The sequence below is a fragment of the Podarcis cretensis genome (genome assembly GCF_951804945.1).
Source record: "Podarcis cretensis genome assembly, chromosome: 7".
Taxonomy (NCBI): Eukaryota; Metazoa; Chordata; class Lepidosauria; order Squamata; family Lacertidae; genus Podarcis; species Podarcis cretensis.
In genome coordinates this window covers 54,457,238-54,475,437 of record NC_137176.1, presented here as the reverse complement: position 1 = coordinate 54,475,437, position 18,200 = coordinate 54,457,238, and the positions used below count along the sequence as shown (strand labels likewise).

The following is an 18,200-nucleotide window of genomic DNA, read 5'->3' as shown; positions in this document are numbered from 1 at the left end:
TCACCCTTCATCCCAGTGCAGTGACTGTCTAATCCTTGTTACCCACAGCAAATCACAAAATGTTTTCTTTTTTTATGGTGCCAGATCTCCCACACATTTGATACAAGCCAGTAAGGCTGCAATCCTATACCAGCTTACCTGGAAGTAAGTGTCAAATAACTCATTGGGACTTACTTTTGAGGAGATGTCATGTGTAGGATTGCACTTCCACTTACTTCAGCCGGATTAGTAGATGCTGGGAGAGGGGGTCTGAGAGATAGTGGCTTGCTTAAAACCAAGCCTAAGTATTTCCTTGTTCTCAGCTCTAAGACAAATGTGGTACTTGTCAAATGTGGCACATATCTTTATTTTGCTCCAATTAAATAAAGTTTATCTTTTCACAGGGAAATAAAACTTGTGCTCCACTTTGCAAGTGACAACTTTTTTAAAAAATAGATCTTATTTCCATGTAGAAAAGGGGGGGGATCACACACAAAGTGTGAAGCAGTCCTACATAGCAGACTTGGTTGTTTTTATACCGTATGTGTCCGCACACAACCTCACCTGCCTTTTGGTTGTGTATGGCAGAATTATTCAGGGCCACAAGGAACAACAAAGGGATTTAAAAAGAAACCCTAGCCTCACACAGTGATTCTGATGATTGCAGTCTTCAGCTCCACCTAGTGGGTGGAGAGATCTCTCTCATCTGTTGAAACCAGTTAAGGCAGTGGCTTATGACACACACCACCCAATTGCCTTTCTCCTCCAATCTTACCTTAACATGAACTACAAACTCTTTTGTCAGTCCTGCATAGCTTGTGGCATCATCAGCTACAGTGCCTTGGAGACTGAAAGTCACCATTTGCCCTGGGTTCTGGGCAGATTCCAGAATTGCGCAACGACTTGGCTGAACGTGAACCTGCAGCTCACAGTGGACGTCACCATTGTTCTAATAAGGGCAAGATGGGACTAATTAGTATATTAGACTGAAAACTGAGCCAGATAAAAAGTCATGGTTTTCTTTACACCCAAACTGCAGGGCCAACTGCAGATTGCCATAAGCACCAAAGAGCACCCTGTGGTTATTCATTTATTATTCGTTATTTAGTTCAATAATTTATAAAATCCTTAACACGTTAGTTTCTATGGGGACATTTTTCTTCTGTTGCCTTCAGGCTTGCATTCTGACGCTGCTGGATGCTGCAGGATTTCAAGTCTCAGATTTTGCTATCTGGAGATATAAAGTATCCAGAGAATTTCACCTCTCTTTAGCACCTTCAACAACAACGCTGCAAAAGGTCACATAGAAGGCTTCAAATCAGAAGGTCATACTCTAGAACCAAAGTCTCTTGGCAGTTCAGTTCAAATTCAAGATTTCCACCTTATCATTGTCTCCAGTAGAAACTATCTGTGACTTCTTATAAGAGTGAAATCCCGTTACATTGCATTTATGAAGAAAAAAACAGACATTATTAAGGCCAAACCAGCAAATATGATTTGTGGGATAATCCTCCAGCATTACAGGCATCGCTGTGGTTTTATGGATGGTGTTCTTAGCTAGAATGCTAAAAGCATAGTATTAAGTAAATTATAACGGGTACTAATATGCAATAGTATAAAAATACAGCAGCACAGTGCACAGCTTTGGAATAAAACACTCTAGGCAAAGAAGGCTTCTTTGTGGTACAAAAGTTTTTAGAACCACACCCCACTGCCCTCTGATTCTCTCTTTAAGCTGTGTTGGCTTTTGTCAACTTGGTGCTCTCTTGATGTTTTTGGACAACAACTCCCATCAAGCTGGGAAGACTGCACCGCATATTAATCAGTTCCTGATCTTGCCATATTTCATCCTATCTACTGAATGCAATCTGTATGGTTTTTTGTAAATTCTCAATATCAGCAGCATTAGAAGTTTTGGTTATGCCAAAGAGAAAAGATTGAACCAAAATCATGGAGCCCAGTACGGTAATTCAAACCCACCCGCAAAATGTAAGGTATTAACCTTTTATTTATTTCCACTTTCTCTGCATGATTTCAATCCAAAAGGCCCTCAAGAACTGTTAATATGTCACAAATATAGCTTTCCCACTATGCTTCAGTGAGAATGCATAAAATGCATTGCTATTTTGTATAGTGACAACAAGCAACTATTTTACTTCTTTCTTATTATTCACTCTAAAATAGTATGTATCACACATTTGCAGGGACAAATCCTGAAGGCTTCAACAGTTTGAGAATAGTCATTTGAAACATACTGGCACAATTTGTCCCCTGTAATCTCATACTGAAAACAAACTTCTTAATATTTTGATATTTAGCTATTTATAAACAAAAAACTGATTACAAATGGGGGTGGGGAGGCAAGGTTTATGAGAGTCATCACATACGTCTGGTTTTGGTGACCACTATATTTGCGACACGGGACGCAGGTGGCGCTGTGGGTTAAAGCCTCAGCGCCTAGGGCTTGCCGATCGAAAGGTCGGCGGTTCGAATCCCTGCGGCGGGGTGCGCTCCCGCTGCTCGGTCCCAGCGCCTGCCAACCTAGCAGTTCGAAAGCACCTCTGGGTGCAAGTAGATAAATAGGGACCGCTTACCAGCGGGAAGGTAAACGGCGTTTCCGTGTGCGGCTCTGGCTCTGGCTCTGGCTCTGGCTCTGGCCAGAGCAGCGATGTCACGCTGGCCACGTGACCCGGAAGTGTCTCCGGACAGCGCTGGCCCCTGGCCTCTTAAGTGAGATGGGCGCACAACCCCAGAGTCTGGCAAGACTGGCCCGTACGGGCAGGGGTACCTTTACCTTTACCTTTATATTTGCGACACAGTTTACATTTTTGGAAATTCATAGACACATGGGAAAAACCTGGGCAGCTTCATACCTTTCCAGCAACTGAACCATGAGCAAAGCCAAGGGCTAGGTGTGGCACTGGGTGACTTTTAAACACACACGTGTTTCCTTTTTTGATGGCCACATCGAAAAGACCTTAAAAAAAACACAGAAGCAAAAAAACCTGATCAGCTGTTTTGTAGCATTTTATCTGAGGTGTTCTCATTCTTAAAACCCAAAAAACATCATGAAGTTAACTCTTTCCGAAATATATTGTTCCTCTCACAGATAAAATGTGAGGCTTTTAGATTCTCTGGTGATGGTCCTGGTGGTAAAATTGCTATATCAAGGTTGTTCTCTCAGGAATGTTTATCCTTGCCCACTAGTGTGACTAGACAGTGGGTTACATCGAAACACACCCAGCCATACTGATACAAACAAGGATGTGCAGATACAATTTGAATCACAGTGTGGAGAAATGACCTTGCTGCATTTGAAGCAGGTAGTGTACACTGCTGCTATCAGCACTTAGGTCTTAGGTCTTACAAGCTACCTTCTACACACACACACACGTAGAATTACAGAGGAAAGTGTCTGAGATGAAGAGATCAATTTCCAGGCTTGATCTTTGCTGCTTCTCATTTGTGAAGCTACACAAACCCAATGTGAGCATTTCTGTGTGGTTCTACAGCCCGTACAACAAAGGCTCAAGGAGCTGCCCTTTCCTCTTAGCCTTAATATGTGTAATGATATGACAAAACAAAGAATTTCATTTAAATACTCTATTGTCTTAACTCTGTACTGTACATCTACAAAAGTTTAGAGAGTTCTCTTCACAAAAAGGGTTAACAAAAATTTACCATGATAACAAAGAAGAGACAACAAAGTTACCATATTTATCTTTCTTGTCACCACGGGCATGAACAGTTCCATCAGGAGACAGGCATATGAATCCATGGGATACCTTGTTGTAAAACTGAAGTGTATTGCCTTTCTGAAATTTCCATTTTTCAGCTGCCCACTGGTTAAAGAATGACAGACGACAAATCATCACACAAATGGCAACACATCAAGTATCCTACACTGAATTAATATAAATTTCAACCAGCCTATTGCTGTCTGCTCTGACTGGCAGAAGTTCTTCAAGGGTGTCCATCAGAAGCATTTTAGCCATGCAACCCATGACCTTTTAGCTTGAGATGCTAATTAAGGACTGTACCTTGTGCTTGCACAGTGCCTATTTCTACTACGAACCTATAGCCCCTTCCAAAGACTGCTTGTGCGAAACAAATGGACAGCCACAGATGTTGTACAGCATGATTAAAATGGGTCTAATAATTTTGTTTAAAGCTTTAAAAAAGGATAGAAGGTAGAATTTTACCATTTCTGCTCTTTTGATTTCCAGCTCTTGTCCTACAGAAATAAAAACACTAATATGAGTAAAGTCTAAGGGGCAAATTTGCTAGAATCAACAAGACTTAAATCCTATATAATTTCAGGGAAACTTTGTGACCCTACACATGTTGATCTGGAAGTAAGTCCCAATGCATTCAATAAGGCTTACTCACAACTAAACGTGCATAAGAATACAGTCTCAGACTGATTAAGCTTAAGGCTTTGAAGCAGGGATCAGTGCTAAACCGTAAATATCAAAGAAATTATATACTGGTTGTATGCACAACCAACACTGAAACACCCAGAATGTGACCTTCTATAGACACACCACAAAGTGCCATGGCTCATGAAACGTTCTTGTCTGCCAGTGGTTTATACTTACTCCCAGCAAATGTGTCATCAAGAGTGGCATACAGTTCTCTAACAATTTTGCCATCATCTTCTCCTTGATCTAGCCACCTTTGGGGGGGAAACACATTATATAATAACAATACATATTTCCATGCTGCACTTTATAAACTCAAGTATATTAAAATGAGCCTGGGTTATTAGTTTGGCCAACTCTAGACTACATATCAGAAACATGTGGTTGTGGGACCAGATAAAGGTCTACCTTTAGGGAAAGACAAATATTTAAAAAGAGCAACATTTTTGTTAACTTCTCTTTCAGAAGTTTAATAATGAGTATTTCTCCCTAAAAAAATTGAATCTCAGTATTGTAAAAGTGGTGCACAGCTGTGCGAAGAATGAAAGCTACTACACACACAAGTACAGGCACAAACAATTATTGTGTTTATGGAAAAAAATGTGATTGCCATAAAATTAAAACTGTACTGAAAGATCTCTACTGGATGAAGCCATTACCATCTTGAGCAGTGTGTGATTTCTATCAATAGATTGGGGGCTAACATTAATATAGGAAGATAAAAATCTGTATGTTAAAGAAAATGAATGGGTACAAGAATAAAATAGATATGAACGGGTCATTCATAATGTTTTGTTGTGAAAATCCTGCTCACCCTAATAATAATAATAATAATAATAATAATAATAATAATAATAATAATAATATCTGGCTGGGTTTCCCTTGTTTGGGAGCAGCCTTATTTGAGAACAGCAAGTCCCATTGCAGTCAAATGACTTACTTCCAAATAAACTTGCATAGTACTGGGCTGCATGGACAAGATTATATTTAGAACAATTCATTCAATACAGCCTCCATAAAAAAAGGATGGCCAAAGCTTGAGAGGGAATATTAGCTGGGGGTAGGCCTGTGCTAAGGTCTATGAAAAGAGGATGAGTTCTGCTTTCATTGTTTTATGTGGGTGACTGAGGTAAAGAAATAATTACTTGTATTCCCTGACACCCCACAAGAAACTGTGGAACTTCCCCCTCACATTGTGTTTAATGAAGAGGTGTGAATGGGGCTGACTGCCCAGGAGGGGGCGATGTGGCATATCTAATCTCTCTTACACCACGACTGAGAAATCTATGGCCCTCCAGAGGTTGTTAGGCTCCAGCTCCCATCAGCTCCAGCCAGCATGGTCAATGAGCAGAGGCGGTGGAAGTTGTAGCCCAGCAATACTGCAAAAGGCACAGGTTCTACACCCCATGATTTGATCAAAAGATCATACGCAATGTTACCACCCATAGTATTTGACTAGTAGATGCATATAACAGGTGCTTTATATCCTTGAAATTTTTGCTTCATGTTTTGAAACAGTAAGCCTTTTCCCAACCTCATCAAATAGAAACATCTTCTTTTATAATGAAAATACAAATAATTGTCAAAAGATGATAAAATATTTGGAATCTGCTGGGGAAGACTCAGTTTGAGCCAGGTCTTTTCTCAGAACCTGTGAGGTAAGCCCCAGAATCTTCTTTTAAGTATTAAAGGCTATATCTGGATCAGGTGAGATAATAAATGTTGAGTGTGCCTTTGAGTGGTCTCAGTGCATTTTCTTCATTATTGAGTAAAAACAAACACTATTGCAGGGGCGCTGGACTAGATGACCCCTGGGATCCCTTCTAACCTACAATTCTTTGATTCTATGAAATGCAGACTATGCAATTCTTCTAACTTAACAACAGGTTCTTGGAAGATCGTAGCTGATCATCATGTACAATGAGGTCTAACATTATGAGTTGGTTAACGCAATCTTTTTCAAAATTATAAACTTCACAAACCTGTGGCACGCAAAGTTATAATCCGAGCTGGTGATAAAATCCTTGACTACAATTTTCTCCAGAAACCAACCATTTCCTAGGAGGAATTATGAAGATGATAAACATTCTATTCTTAATAGTGAATTAATCACACACACACAAATGACTGTTACTAAGATCCAGATAAAATGTGCATGAACAATGCATGGGATGCTGTAGATATGCAATTGAGTCATCACAGGGCTAACAAAACATATCTTACTCAATGTCACCTTGAATTCACCTTTTCCATTCAATCTGAGCACATGCTCACCTGCTAATAATCAAGTCTTGTATAATCAAATAATCAACACACATCTGTGGACCATTTATTTGTACTACATATGAATAGCATTTACATATTAGCAAACTTTTCTCCATGATATTTTTTGGGGGGAGGGAATCAAATGTGAATTGTATGTAGAGGAAAAAACCCTAATCCGACAGTTTATGCTGTAAAGGCTGCAGTGCTTACTGAATGATAAACTGCTGTGAAGCAGTGTAATTTTGTGGCATACTCCAGGAGCACGGAAAAGTAATGGTTCAATCATCAACCAATCAAAGCAAAGGTTCACAATGCAGATTGTCACCAGTTTGGGAGAATTGTATATTGACAAGCACAAAGCATAACTGAGAAGATTGATTCTTTTATGCTGCAGTTCTCAGTAAAAGGCTGAAAATCAGTTTACATCTTCAAACATTACAGTTTCCCTACACAAAGTTTAAGAAAAAATATGTAAAAAAATGTGTACGCAATCATGTGTGAAAACAGTTTGAATGTCCAGTTTGTCACAGTTCTCACAAATGATGGTAGGCATATTTTTCCTAAAATAACCCGCTTGTCCTAAATATTGATCTGTCATTTTAAAAATAAAAATAAAAATATGTCGCTTCTGTGAGTCCAGCAGTCATATAAACAGGCTACTTGTCATCATTTCTATGTCAGCAAAACAGGTTGACAGAATTCACTGCATTGACATTTCTGACCTGAGCCAAGTCCATTGTGTCCTATAACAATTCTATGCAGATTTCCAAGGTGCACGGCTTCAAGTAAAAATATATCAGTCTGCAATCAAACAATTAAAGTGTGATTAGAAAAGTTTCAAGATTAAAAACGTTAGATCTCTCTCTCCGATGCATTATCAGTCTATGTGGTCAGTGAAGCACATAAGTATGAATGGATACCCAAAACCAGTTTCTACCTGTGTAGTAAATGGCAAAAATAATTCTTGTTGATCACAGTAACTTGCCTGAATTAAAATAATTGTTCAGCAGGCTCAGATCCCTTGGAAGCAACACTGAGGCTAGGTGGCTGGCAGCTGAGGAATCCCCTGGCCGGCTGCTTGGATTGGTGGGCTTTCCCTCCAGCTAACCATTTGAATCTTGGGCTAATCCAGCTGTGGCAAGTGGGTGGGGCTTGGAAGTGGAGCAGGCTTCACTCCGGTCTACCCCCCTCCCCCCCCAGCCTATAAAGGCTGGCTGCACCCTACCCCAGGGACCTCAGTCTGCTGAAGAACATCTCAGCCAAACTACATACACTAGCGGATCTGACTTTGGCAGAATACCTTCCTATTTGAACTGTCCCTACTGATATGATTTTTTAAAAAATGTCCTGACATATTGCTAGTAGCAATATTGGGACAAATGAGTTTATGGGTTAGAAACCTGTGCTTTCTGAATGCATGAATAGCCCTGTAGAAATATTCACAATGAAATGGGGACAGAAGATAAGGACGCATTGCTGTAATCCACTCACTTGTCCTTTTACACATTTCCTAGGTTTCTTTGACCTACGGAGCTGTCGGGAACCGGTGTCACCCTTTTCTCCATAGACAGCAATGTAGATATCAGCTTCTGTTCCAGCATTCCACAGATCACCTGTTACCACATGCACCTCATACACTGCCACTGATAGTAAGAGAAGGCAGGCTTTTACAAACATACTATTGCATGCACAACACCAACAACTGATATAGATGCATCATCCTATTGGGAAGTTTGGCTTACTATACAGTAAGAAGAGTTGCCCTCATATTAGCTAGTGTCTATAAGAAAACAAATCATATATAGGGTGTTTCTTATGTGTCATCAACATCAGGATGTATGTGTTTATGGAAAAATAAATGTTTGTACTCTGCCTCATTCATGAAAAGGTGTGTGCCTTTTTCAATATGGAGGAGCAAGTACAAAGCTTGAGGGTACTGCTGTCACTTGAGGCACAAGTGGCCTTGGTGGCCTTGAATGCCTTCCACTGGCTTTGGCTGGTGGCCCAGCTACACCCCTATCTGGACAGAGATAGCATAACTTCTGTCATCTATGCTCTAGTAACTTCTAGGTTAGATTACTGCAATGCAGTCTATGTGGGGCTACCTCTGAGGATGGTTCAGAAACTTCAGCCAGTGCAGAATTCAGCGGCCAGGTTGCTCACTGGGGCAATATGGTTTGAGCATCTTACACCAGGCATAGACAAACTCAGCCCTCCAGACGTTTTGGGATGACAGCTCTCATCATCCCTAGATAACAGGACCAGTGGTCAGGGATGGTGGGAGTTGTAGTCCCAAAACATCTGTTGTCCCAAAACATCTGGAGGTTCAAGTTTGCCTATGCCTATCTTAGAATCATAGAATCATAGAATCATAGAGTTGGAAGAGACCACAAGGGCCATCGAGTCCAACCCCCTGCCAAGCAGGAAACACCATCAGAGCACTCCTGACATATGGTTGTCAGGTTGTCTTACACCGATCCTGGCCCGACTGCACTAGCTTCCAATTACTTTCTGGTGCTAGTTTTGACCTTCAACATGGCTCAAGGATCACCTGTTCCTAAATGAACTGACCTGGACCCTGCAATCATCATTTGAGCCCCCTCCTCATGTGCCTCCTCCACAAGAGTTCTGGTGGGTGGCAACATGAGAATGGGCCTTTTCTGCACTGGCTCCCCACTTGTGGAATGCTCTTTCCAGGGAGGGTTATCTGGCACCTTTGTTGCATACCTTTAGGCACCAGGCAAAAACATTCCCTTCTCCCAGGCCTTTGGCTAATTAACAATTAAATGGATATGGCCTTTTAAACTGGGTGGGGGAGAGATACTATTTTTGCTATACATTTGTTATGATGTTATACATTTTTGTGTTTTAATATTCTAAACTGCCCTGTGATCCTCAGAGAAGGGCAGTATACAAATTTAATAAATAATTAAGATAACAATAATTCTCTACAATAATGTGGAGAAAGTGTTGTATATCAAGGCAAGCAGCTTCTGTAACATCTGTCTGGGAGCAATGACCCAGAGGCATTAAGCTGATTTATACAAGGAAAATATTAAGGTATATAAATAAATGTGGAAAAGAAACCAACTAGGCAAAGTTAAGCATCTTGAAGTTCATCCAATTTCACTGGGAGAGATTTAAACATATGCTTAATTGTCCCTCTAAAATCAATGGGTTAGTGGACCATTAAATCCCATTGATTTCATTGGGGCTGTTCTAAGCATGACTAAGTTGGTCTCCAACCCAATAAGACATAATTTCTAAATTAACTTCTTTATCTTGGCATATTTCCACATCTACTATCGGAACTCAGAGAGTAGAGAAGGGGGAATGCTTGCTTGTACCTAATGAGGAGAATCTCTGTTAGCAAATGTAGCTACCAGATATAACACTGAGTAGGAAGCGATCAGAGCAGTATATGAGGGATGTGGGCAAAGCCCTAAATGGCCTTGGTCCAGTGTACCTGAAGGAGTGTCTCCACCCCCATCATTCTACCCGGACCCTGAGGTCCAGCACTGAGGGCCTTCTGGCAGTTCCCTCACTGTGAGAAGCCAAGTTACAGGGAACCAGGCAGAGGGCCTTCTCAGTAGTGGCACCCACCCTGTGGAAAGCCCTCCCACCAGATGTCAAAGAGAACAACAACTACCAGACCTTTAGAAGACATCTGAAGGCAGCCCTGTTTAGGGAAGCTTTTAATGTTAAAAGTATTGGGCTTAAACATGTATTTAATGGTCATATATTTCTATTTATCATTCCCCATTAAGTATTTTCCATGTCTAAGCAGTTTCCTATTGATTGCAGTTATAGGGACGGGAAGAGTCCCCATAACTCCTGCTATTTTTGTATTCCTTACCTGGAAGAATGGGCTGACCCAGATGTAAAACAGGAAGTTCTTGACTTATTTCGCCATCATCCTGTTGTGCCAGCCACCTATCTACAGGGAAATCAAACTGCTCCCCTGTCACAAGATTCTGCAAATGCAGCTGAAATGCAAACAATCAAGTCTACATTATTGTGGTATCTTTACAAAAATGGACTAATACTTTTCAAAAATGAACAAATGCTGTTACAGTCTCTACTGGAACAGACCCCGAGTATGTGAGGGTCACTTTTTATGCTGCATTGTAAATATATAGAATGAGTTTTCCAACCCAAACCCATGTCAGAGGTTTCCTGAATTTGTACTGTAAGTGTAAACCATACAAATCTCTCTAATCTACCTTTCCCCCCTCAGAATACATGATAACTGTGTCTGTGCTCTTTAGAAGTCTAAGATGAGTATATCCAAGGATGGAACCTGACTACACTCCCCAAAAATGCACAAAATGTTTCTCTGGTTTTTTTACTCAGAAATACTTTTCATTTATTCTGAATCACACCAAGAGCTTACTTGACCAGAACAGTCTCCCAACTGCAGACACAATACAAAAAATTCAGTTCATGTCTGAATCTGAATCTATCAAATTTACACTTTGATGACAACTAAAACACAGTCATCCTTCAAAATTTGCATTTATCAAATTTTGCAGTTGTCAAGCCAATGTTTTAAAAAATGCATATATTAGGGTGAAAATGACATACTAAAATGCATTGAGTGAAACTGCTTATAAAGATGTTTACATTAATCAAAACAGCATACAAAGATGTGTAACTAGATAGAAATTAACAGTAAAATGCTGAAGAATTTTCATGGGGATTAAATATGTATACAGTGGTACCTCGGGTTACATACGCTTCAGGTTACATACGCTTCAGGTTACAAACTCCGCTAACCCAGAAATAGTACCTCGGGTTAAGAACTTTGCTTCAGGATAAGAACAGAAATCGTGCTCTGGCGGCACAGCGGCAGCAGGAGGCCCCATTAGCTAAAGTGGTGCTTCAGGTTAAGAACAGTTTCAGGTTAAGAACAGACCTCTGGAACGAATTAAGTACTTATCCTGAGGTACCACTGTATATTGAAAATGATTGCAGAAATGTGCATAATTGAATTTAAGATTGGAAGAATGAGAAATTGAGAGAACGAAAACTGGCAGGTCCTTCCATTTACAGGAATGACAACAGGTGTGTGTAGAAAGAGGCAGGAGCAAAGGAGTCATTCCCACTCTCCCAATCACATGATAGTAATTGTGGTGTGAGGGGACAGAACAAGCGAATAGAGTCCTTATCAGCCATCTTGTGTCGATGCAGTACTTGGTGGATTATTTTTATTTTAGATTGCAGCCTTCATCTTAAAAATCCAAAACCTTAAGATGGCAGATATATAGGGCTATCTGATTGTTATCCTCACTACAATCTAGGGTATTTTTTAAATAAAAAGGTTAGGCTGAGACACAGTGACTGTCCCAACCTATTGTTGAAATTCAAAAGAAGCATGTACTCTTCCTCCACTTCCAAATCTTGTAAAATGGTGGTGTCACTGTTTCTTTAGAGCAGTCTCTAGTGAGCTGAATAGCTGAGAACAGGGATTCAAATAGAGCTTGCTGTCATCATAGTCCATTGGCTGTGTGGTGTTCTTCATTGTCTTTAGTAACTTGGCATTCACTTAAAAGTACAGTGGTACCTCGGGTTAAGAACTTAATTCATTCTGGAGATCCGTTCTTAACCTGAAACTGTGAGTAACCTGAGGTACCACTTTAACTAATGGGGCCTCCCGCTGCTGCTGCTGCTGCTGCCGCCGCCGCTGTGTGATTTCTGTTCTCAGCCTGAAGCAAAGTTCTTAACCCGAGGTACTATTTCTAGGTTAGCGGAGTTTGTAACCGGAAGTGTCTGTAACCCGAGGTACCACTGTATATCACTAACCATGAGTCTGTGGTTACCAAAATCTTGTTTACTGGATAACATTTTCTTCAGCAGCAACAATGTACTATTCCAATGGTGTAGCTATGCAACATGTGAACATATAGTATGTGCATGACTAAGGTTTTGGCAAAGCAGCAAAAGTGTCATTTGCCAAGATCTTCAGAAAGGATGATTGATTTTAAGATATGGACATAGCTCACCTCTTTGCAGTGCCAGGCAGGGGTTTCTCCAGAGTTATTGTGCCCTATCCGTATTTTGTAGAGCTCTCCTAGGTCTTCCGTTTGTATCTGTTAAAATAACCACACACAAAACAGCAGTTCATCTAGCTTCTTTGAACATAAAACTGCTCCAGTAACTTTGGTTCAATATGTTTCACATATTACTTCAGAATACTATTTCATCTTTGTAAAGCATTTAGCTCAAGGAGGACTGAATAAGTAGGTCCAGCTGTGAGTCTGCAAAACTGAGTAAATCTACTTGAAATAGAATTCAAATGAAGTAAATGTGTTTAGGATTTTTGTGTCAATGGGTTCAATCTTAGGGCATCAATGCAGCCTACAACATATTGAAGCAGCAAATCCTTGCTTAGAATGGTGTGATAAATAGAGTGTTTCATCTTAGGACATTAGCCAGCTTATCAATTTACAGTCTGGAATGACTTCATTACTTATATGAACATCACTGTTTATTTTTATATACTTGTAGTCCTTGAAGCGTGAAGCCAACCTCTACAGGGAAATGTGATGAACTGAGAGTTATATGGGTTGAGGTTGCCTCAGATGGACCAAAAAAGCAGAAGGCTAGCCAGCCAATGGAATATAATCTCTTGTTCTCTGGCCTCAACTCTTCTTCCCAGCCCAGGGGGAAATCAGAGGAGAAGGAGCGTTGTCTGGGAAGCCTTTGCCCTTCACTCAAGTACCTTCTAGAGGATGTTGCTTTCCCTGACTTCTCAGACTCAAAGTGTACCCCCTGAACCAGTCTTCACCTTCCACATGCCATTGGAGGCTGCAACTGCAGAATCATGAAATGATCCTTTAAGAAACATACAGCTCCTCATAGGGGGAGATGTTAAAAGTAGGTCCAGACCAGTTGGCCTTCAGAAGGCTTCAGTATAATTCTGAGGTAGCAGTTTCTGCCTGTACTTGCCGTAGTCCAGGGTTCTAACATACTGTAATTTACCTTGGCAGTTATTATCTTGTACAGCTTATTAAATGTGATTCTGCCTTTTCAGATTTGGCTTTGCTCTTCAGGATGTGACCTTACCCTTCCAGTAAGTGCACTGCTTCAATCCAACCTCCCCTGGGTACTATAAGCCAAGCTAGGACAGATCATACAGGCTGATGCATACTTCACTCATTTTTCATTTCTACTGCTCCCTCTGGGGACTGGGCATTTCTGATGGTGGCAACCATGGATTTCAACTGCACCCATCTATCTTAGGCTACATTTCTCATGGTTTTCCAAAAGCCAACTGGACTGAATTCACCTTCAATAAGTATCACTGGAAAACATAGAGCCATCTTGGCCTCAGCTGATATGCTGGAAGTCATGAAATGACCCTGGGAATACAAGTGAGCTCCATCAGGAAAACCCCATTATTACTGTTTACCCACCTTAAATTCAAGTCATGGGTTGTATGCAATGTAGCACTACATAAACATTTTGTCCATGCAAAGATTTCTGTTCATGCAACATATTGCTCTCCCCATCTCCTCCCCCTGCACCCCCATATGTGTTCTAGGGGTTTTCCCAACCCTCTGGAACAGAACCGAGAGGGTTCAGGGCATGCAGTGGAATGAGAGGGATGGAAAAGTCACATCGTGGAAGCAGAAATCTTGTGCTGACAGCATGCAGTCATTGAACACCACCCAGTGGGTTGAGAACTGCTTCCCCATGACAAAATGTTTAGAACATCCATTACAACTGATCTGCAGTGAAAGCAGTTTTTGAAAATTCAAAATGCCATGCGACGGTGGCAAATAATATAATTCAGTAAACAGGATTATGTGGAGCAACCCTAAAAGAATGGCAGCCCTAAAACCACAAAGAGCTACTTTAGAAGTGTACACCACTTTTTGTTATAGTCTTTTCCACTCCACACAACTGGAGAATGACTGAACTGTGTTCTGGACCTAACAATAAAGAAATGAAAACTTTGCTTAACAAAAAAAGTTAACTCTTTATTTTTAATCATGTGCTATCCTTATAAAAAATAATATTTTGATATAGTAATAACTTACAATGAATGTATCTTCATTTCCTCTTTCAAACACCTTTTTCTCCTCTCCATATAGAAAGACAGCTCCTGAATTATTTTGATCCCCATATAGTACAATATAAACTTGTGAGCTGGTGCTGGCAGATGGTAGGTCACTGGTAAAAACTGTTACCTTCCATTTCCTAGCTAAAGAAACATATAAAATCTATAATTAATGGGAATTAGAATTTGCCTCTCACCAGGTAAGAATTGCCCTTCATTAAAATAATCACAAATTACTGGAAGTTGTGCCTGAAATACCCATTTTCCACACTCTAGTTTCAACTAGGCAGTAGCAGATGGCGTCATAGGGCAGAGGTGCTTACCTGACCTCCTAGTCACTGCTGTTCACTAGCAGCAAGGGCAACAGGGGATGCAGCAGCTTGGATGGCACAGAGCAGATGCACCAGCAGGAGTGCCAGATTAGCTCCTCTGGTGTGTTTGCTCCATGACACCCTTGTCATGACACCCTTGTCATGAAGCTTACCCCTCCCAGTAAGCTTCATTGACTCACCTGCTGAGAGATCAGGTCAGGTAAGAGGTCTACTCCACTACACTGTCCACTAAGCAATAAGGCTTTAATGATACACATTCACACAAACACGCTCATGCTTCCGTGAACCTCAGACAGTCTTTCTTCCTCATGCGTTAATAGTTTCTTTTCTTCGCCAAGGTCAATTTTGATTGCCTTTTGGATCCTGATTCCAAAGAAAGTTGATAAGAACATGAGAAGAGGCCTGCCGGATCAGGAGAAAGGCCCATTTCGTCTGGTCTCCTGTTCTCACAGTGGCCAAACAGATGCCTAGGGGAAGCTCACATGCTGGACCAGAGAGCAACAGCACTGTGATTCCCAGCAAGTGTTATTCAGAAACATACTGCCTCCAACAGTGCAGGCTGAGCATAGCCATTATGGCTCATAGCCATTGTCCCAATTCCAGCACAGATTGCTTTGTCACACAGATTTACAATTATTGCAGCCAGATTCAGAGGCTGTCTTCCATCACATTCAGTTTTAGCACAGATTTTCTACAGTGATTTTCTCCTTACGGGAATTATCCATGAAATGAATAGGAACACTCAACGGGTAGCCATTTAGTTTTTCTCATTCTGTCCCTGTACTTGTGCCTTGATAATGACTTATAATGTTAATAATATAGCACCAATAAGACCTGTACAGCTTTGCTTTTATTAAATCATTCTCTTCACTAGTTGTAATTGAATATTATGCTCATTTGTTTAATCCAATTTAGCAATATCCATGAGATTAAAAGAAGAAACTGGTTTTAAGAATCAGCGGTTAAGAGATAAATGACAATGGGTTCTTTGGGGCAATAGTACCTGTGAAAGGGAACTGAACATCAGTGCATAATGGCCTGCAATTCTGTCAAGCAGAAATCATTCTCTGCATCATCAAATGAAACGATGTAATGCTTTCAATATTTAGTCACTACCCATTAACCACTTGCTGCAATATTTACATTTAGAAACTTCTATAACACAAATACTATATGTATAATAGAAGTACCACATTGGTTATCATACCTACGGAGTTCAAATAGTTTGTGCCCTAATAATAAAGTCTTCAGATTTTTCAAACAAGTTTTTCATCTGAAAATTTCCAGACATTAATGGCAACCTTTAGGCAATCTCATTAGTTAATGCATGTGTTCATGATGGAGTAAAAGAAGAGTAGGAAACATTTTTCTACCCAGGGGCCATTTCCCCTCCCGAGTGACCTTCCAGGACCGCATGCCAATAATGGACAAATCCAGAGGCAAAAAGTGTGTGTAGCACATGACTTACCTTTGTACCGTAGGCTACATTCCATCTATAAAAAACAGAGTGGTTGGGCTGTACTGCTTAAATGACCTCCTTCCAGTTCCAACCATTGAAGTGCAGTCCAGCCAGCTACCATCTTGCCTTTCTCTACATTCCAGCTATTCACATTCCATCAGGGGACTTACAGCCTTCATGACTATATTTTGTGTATAAAATTATCATGATGGAATTTCTTTGTTTGCTTGACTTATATACCACCCTTCATCTTAAGATCATCTTAAGAAAACAATTCCTTCTGTTTGTTTTAGCACTACCTAAGTTACTTATTACAAAATGAACAGAAGTGTTAATAAATGATTACACAGTCATGGATTATTTTGCATTATGGACTTTTCTTATTGGTTCTTATTGGTTCAGCATTCTTAAATAGATCTAATACAAGCAGCATAGTCTGGTTGATGTTGGACAGAATTCAATGTTATATGAGTGGACCTCTGCTTGTGCAACAGGAGTTAGCTTTCCATTATTCAGCACATACACCCCAGTCTTTTTCAGAGGATCCCCCCCCCAACCCTAAAGAGCAGGTTTTGAGGGAGTGCAAGGTAATGCAGGGGCATGAGAAGAAATTGAGGTCCTGTTGTGTGACTGAAAAACCATTCCATTTGTGCATTGGCAGCAACATTTACAGCCCATTGGGTTGAACATGCAACTTCAAATACATGCTCAATCATGAACCCTCTGGTTGGTCTCTGGATGAATCACATTCCCTCAGAGTCGGTTTTCTATCCATAAACTGGAACTGTTATTGTGAAAGCCTGATTCAGGGATTGTGAGGATAGATTAAATAAATGCTGTATTGTGTTACAATAATTATTCCTTTAAAAATTGGTTTCAAAAATTAGTGCAACATATATGTAATATCTCCAAGACTGGTGTTGTCATCCATGATGCTTTCATTAATTATACAAGGTACAGATTGAGGTCAGGCTATTCAGCAATTTTCCATTTTTCTCCAATAACAAAGGGCTGTTCTTTTAGCTTACTTTATTGTTCATAATACAGATTCATTATCATAGAAACACAAATACAAGGGTAATGATAGCTATTGCATTGAAACAAAGTATAACAACCAAGTATCTGTAGAAAAAACACACATAGTCTTCAGTGTGGGCTTCCTCAAGGTTTGATTTTGTCCCCAATGCTGTTTAACATCTACATGAAACCACTGAGTGGGGTCATCAGGAGTTTTGGTATATGCTGATGACACACAGCTCTACCTTTACATCTACAGGCATGGCAGTGGATGTGCTAGAGCATTGTCCTGCCTCAGAAATGGACCAAATGAGAGCCAATAAAGTGAAACTCAATCCAGACAACACTGAGACACTGTTAGTGGGTGGTTCCCTAGATCAGATGGATGAAAAGTTGCCTACTCTTGATGGAGCTACAACTCCCTCTGAAGGAGCGGGTACACAGCTTGAGAGTACTTCTGGACCCACTGCTGTTGGATGAGGTTCAGGTGGCCTTGGTGACATGGAGTGCCTGGTTAGGGATAGCATAACTTCTGTCATCTGGGCTCTGGTAACCTCTAGGTTAGATTACTGCAATACATTATACATGAGGCTGCATCTCAAAACAGTTCAGAAACTTCAGCTGGTGCAGAACTCAGTAGCCACATTACACCAATCCAGGCCCAA

The 18,200-nt window shown here is 40.5% G+C and overlaps 1 protein-coding gene across 3 annotated transcripts in view; it reads right to left on the bottom strand.

Annotated features, from left to right (window-relative positions):
* The window catches only part of RP1 (RP1 axonemal microtubule associated), a 187,271-nt gene that overhangs the window by 138,188 nt on the left and 30,883 nt on the right, over positions 1-18,200 (bottom strand). For all 3 annotated transcript variants that reach the window (XM_079983336.1, XM_079983338.1, XM_079983337.1), the window contains 11 exons: positions 14,708-14,871; positions 12,668-12,754; positions 10,522-10,651; positions 8,157-8,308; positions 7,388-7,466; positions 6,383-6,458; positions 4,578-4,654; positions 4,182-4,213; positions 3,692-3,821; positions 2,853-2,956; positions 755-928 (listed from right to left, as the gene is read on the bottom strand). In XM_079983336.1, the coding sequence (XP_079839462.1) occupies positions 755-928; positions 2,853-2,956; positions 3,692-3,821; positions 4,182-4,213; positions 4,578-4,654; positions 6,383-6,458; positions 7,388-7,466; positions 8,157-8,308; positions 10,522-10,651; positions 12,668-12,754; positions 14,708-14,871 (1,205 nt within the window). The remainder of the gene's footprint in view (positions 1-754; positions 929-2,852; positions 2,957-3,691; positions 3,822-4,181; positions 4,214-4,577; positions 4,655-6,382; positions 6,459-7,387; positions 7,467-8,156; positions 8,309-10,521; positions 10,652-12,667; positions 12,755-14,707; positions 14,872-18,200) is intronic.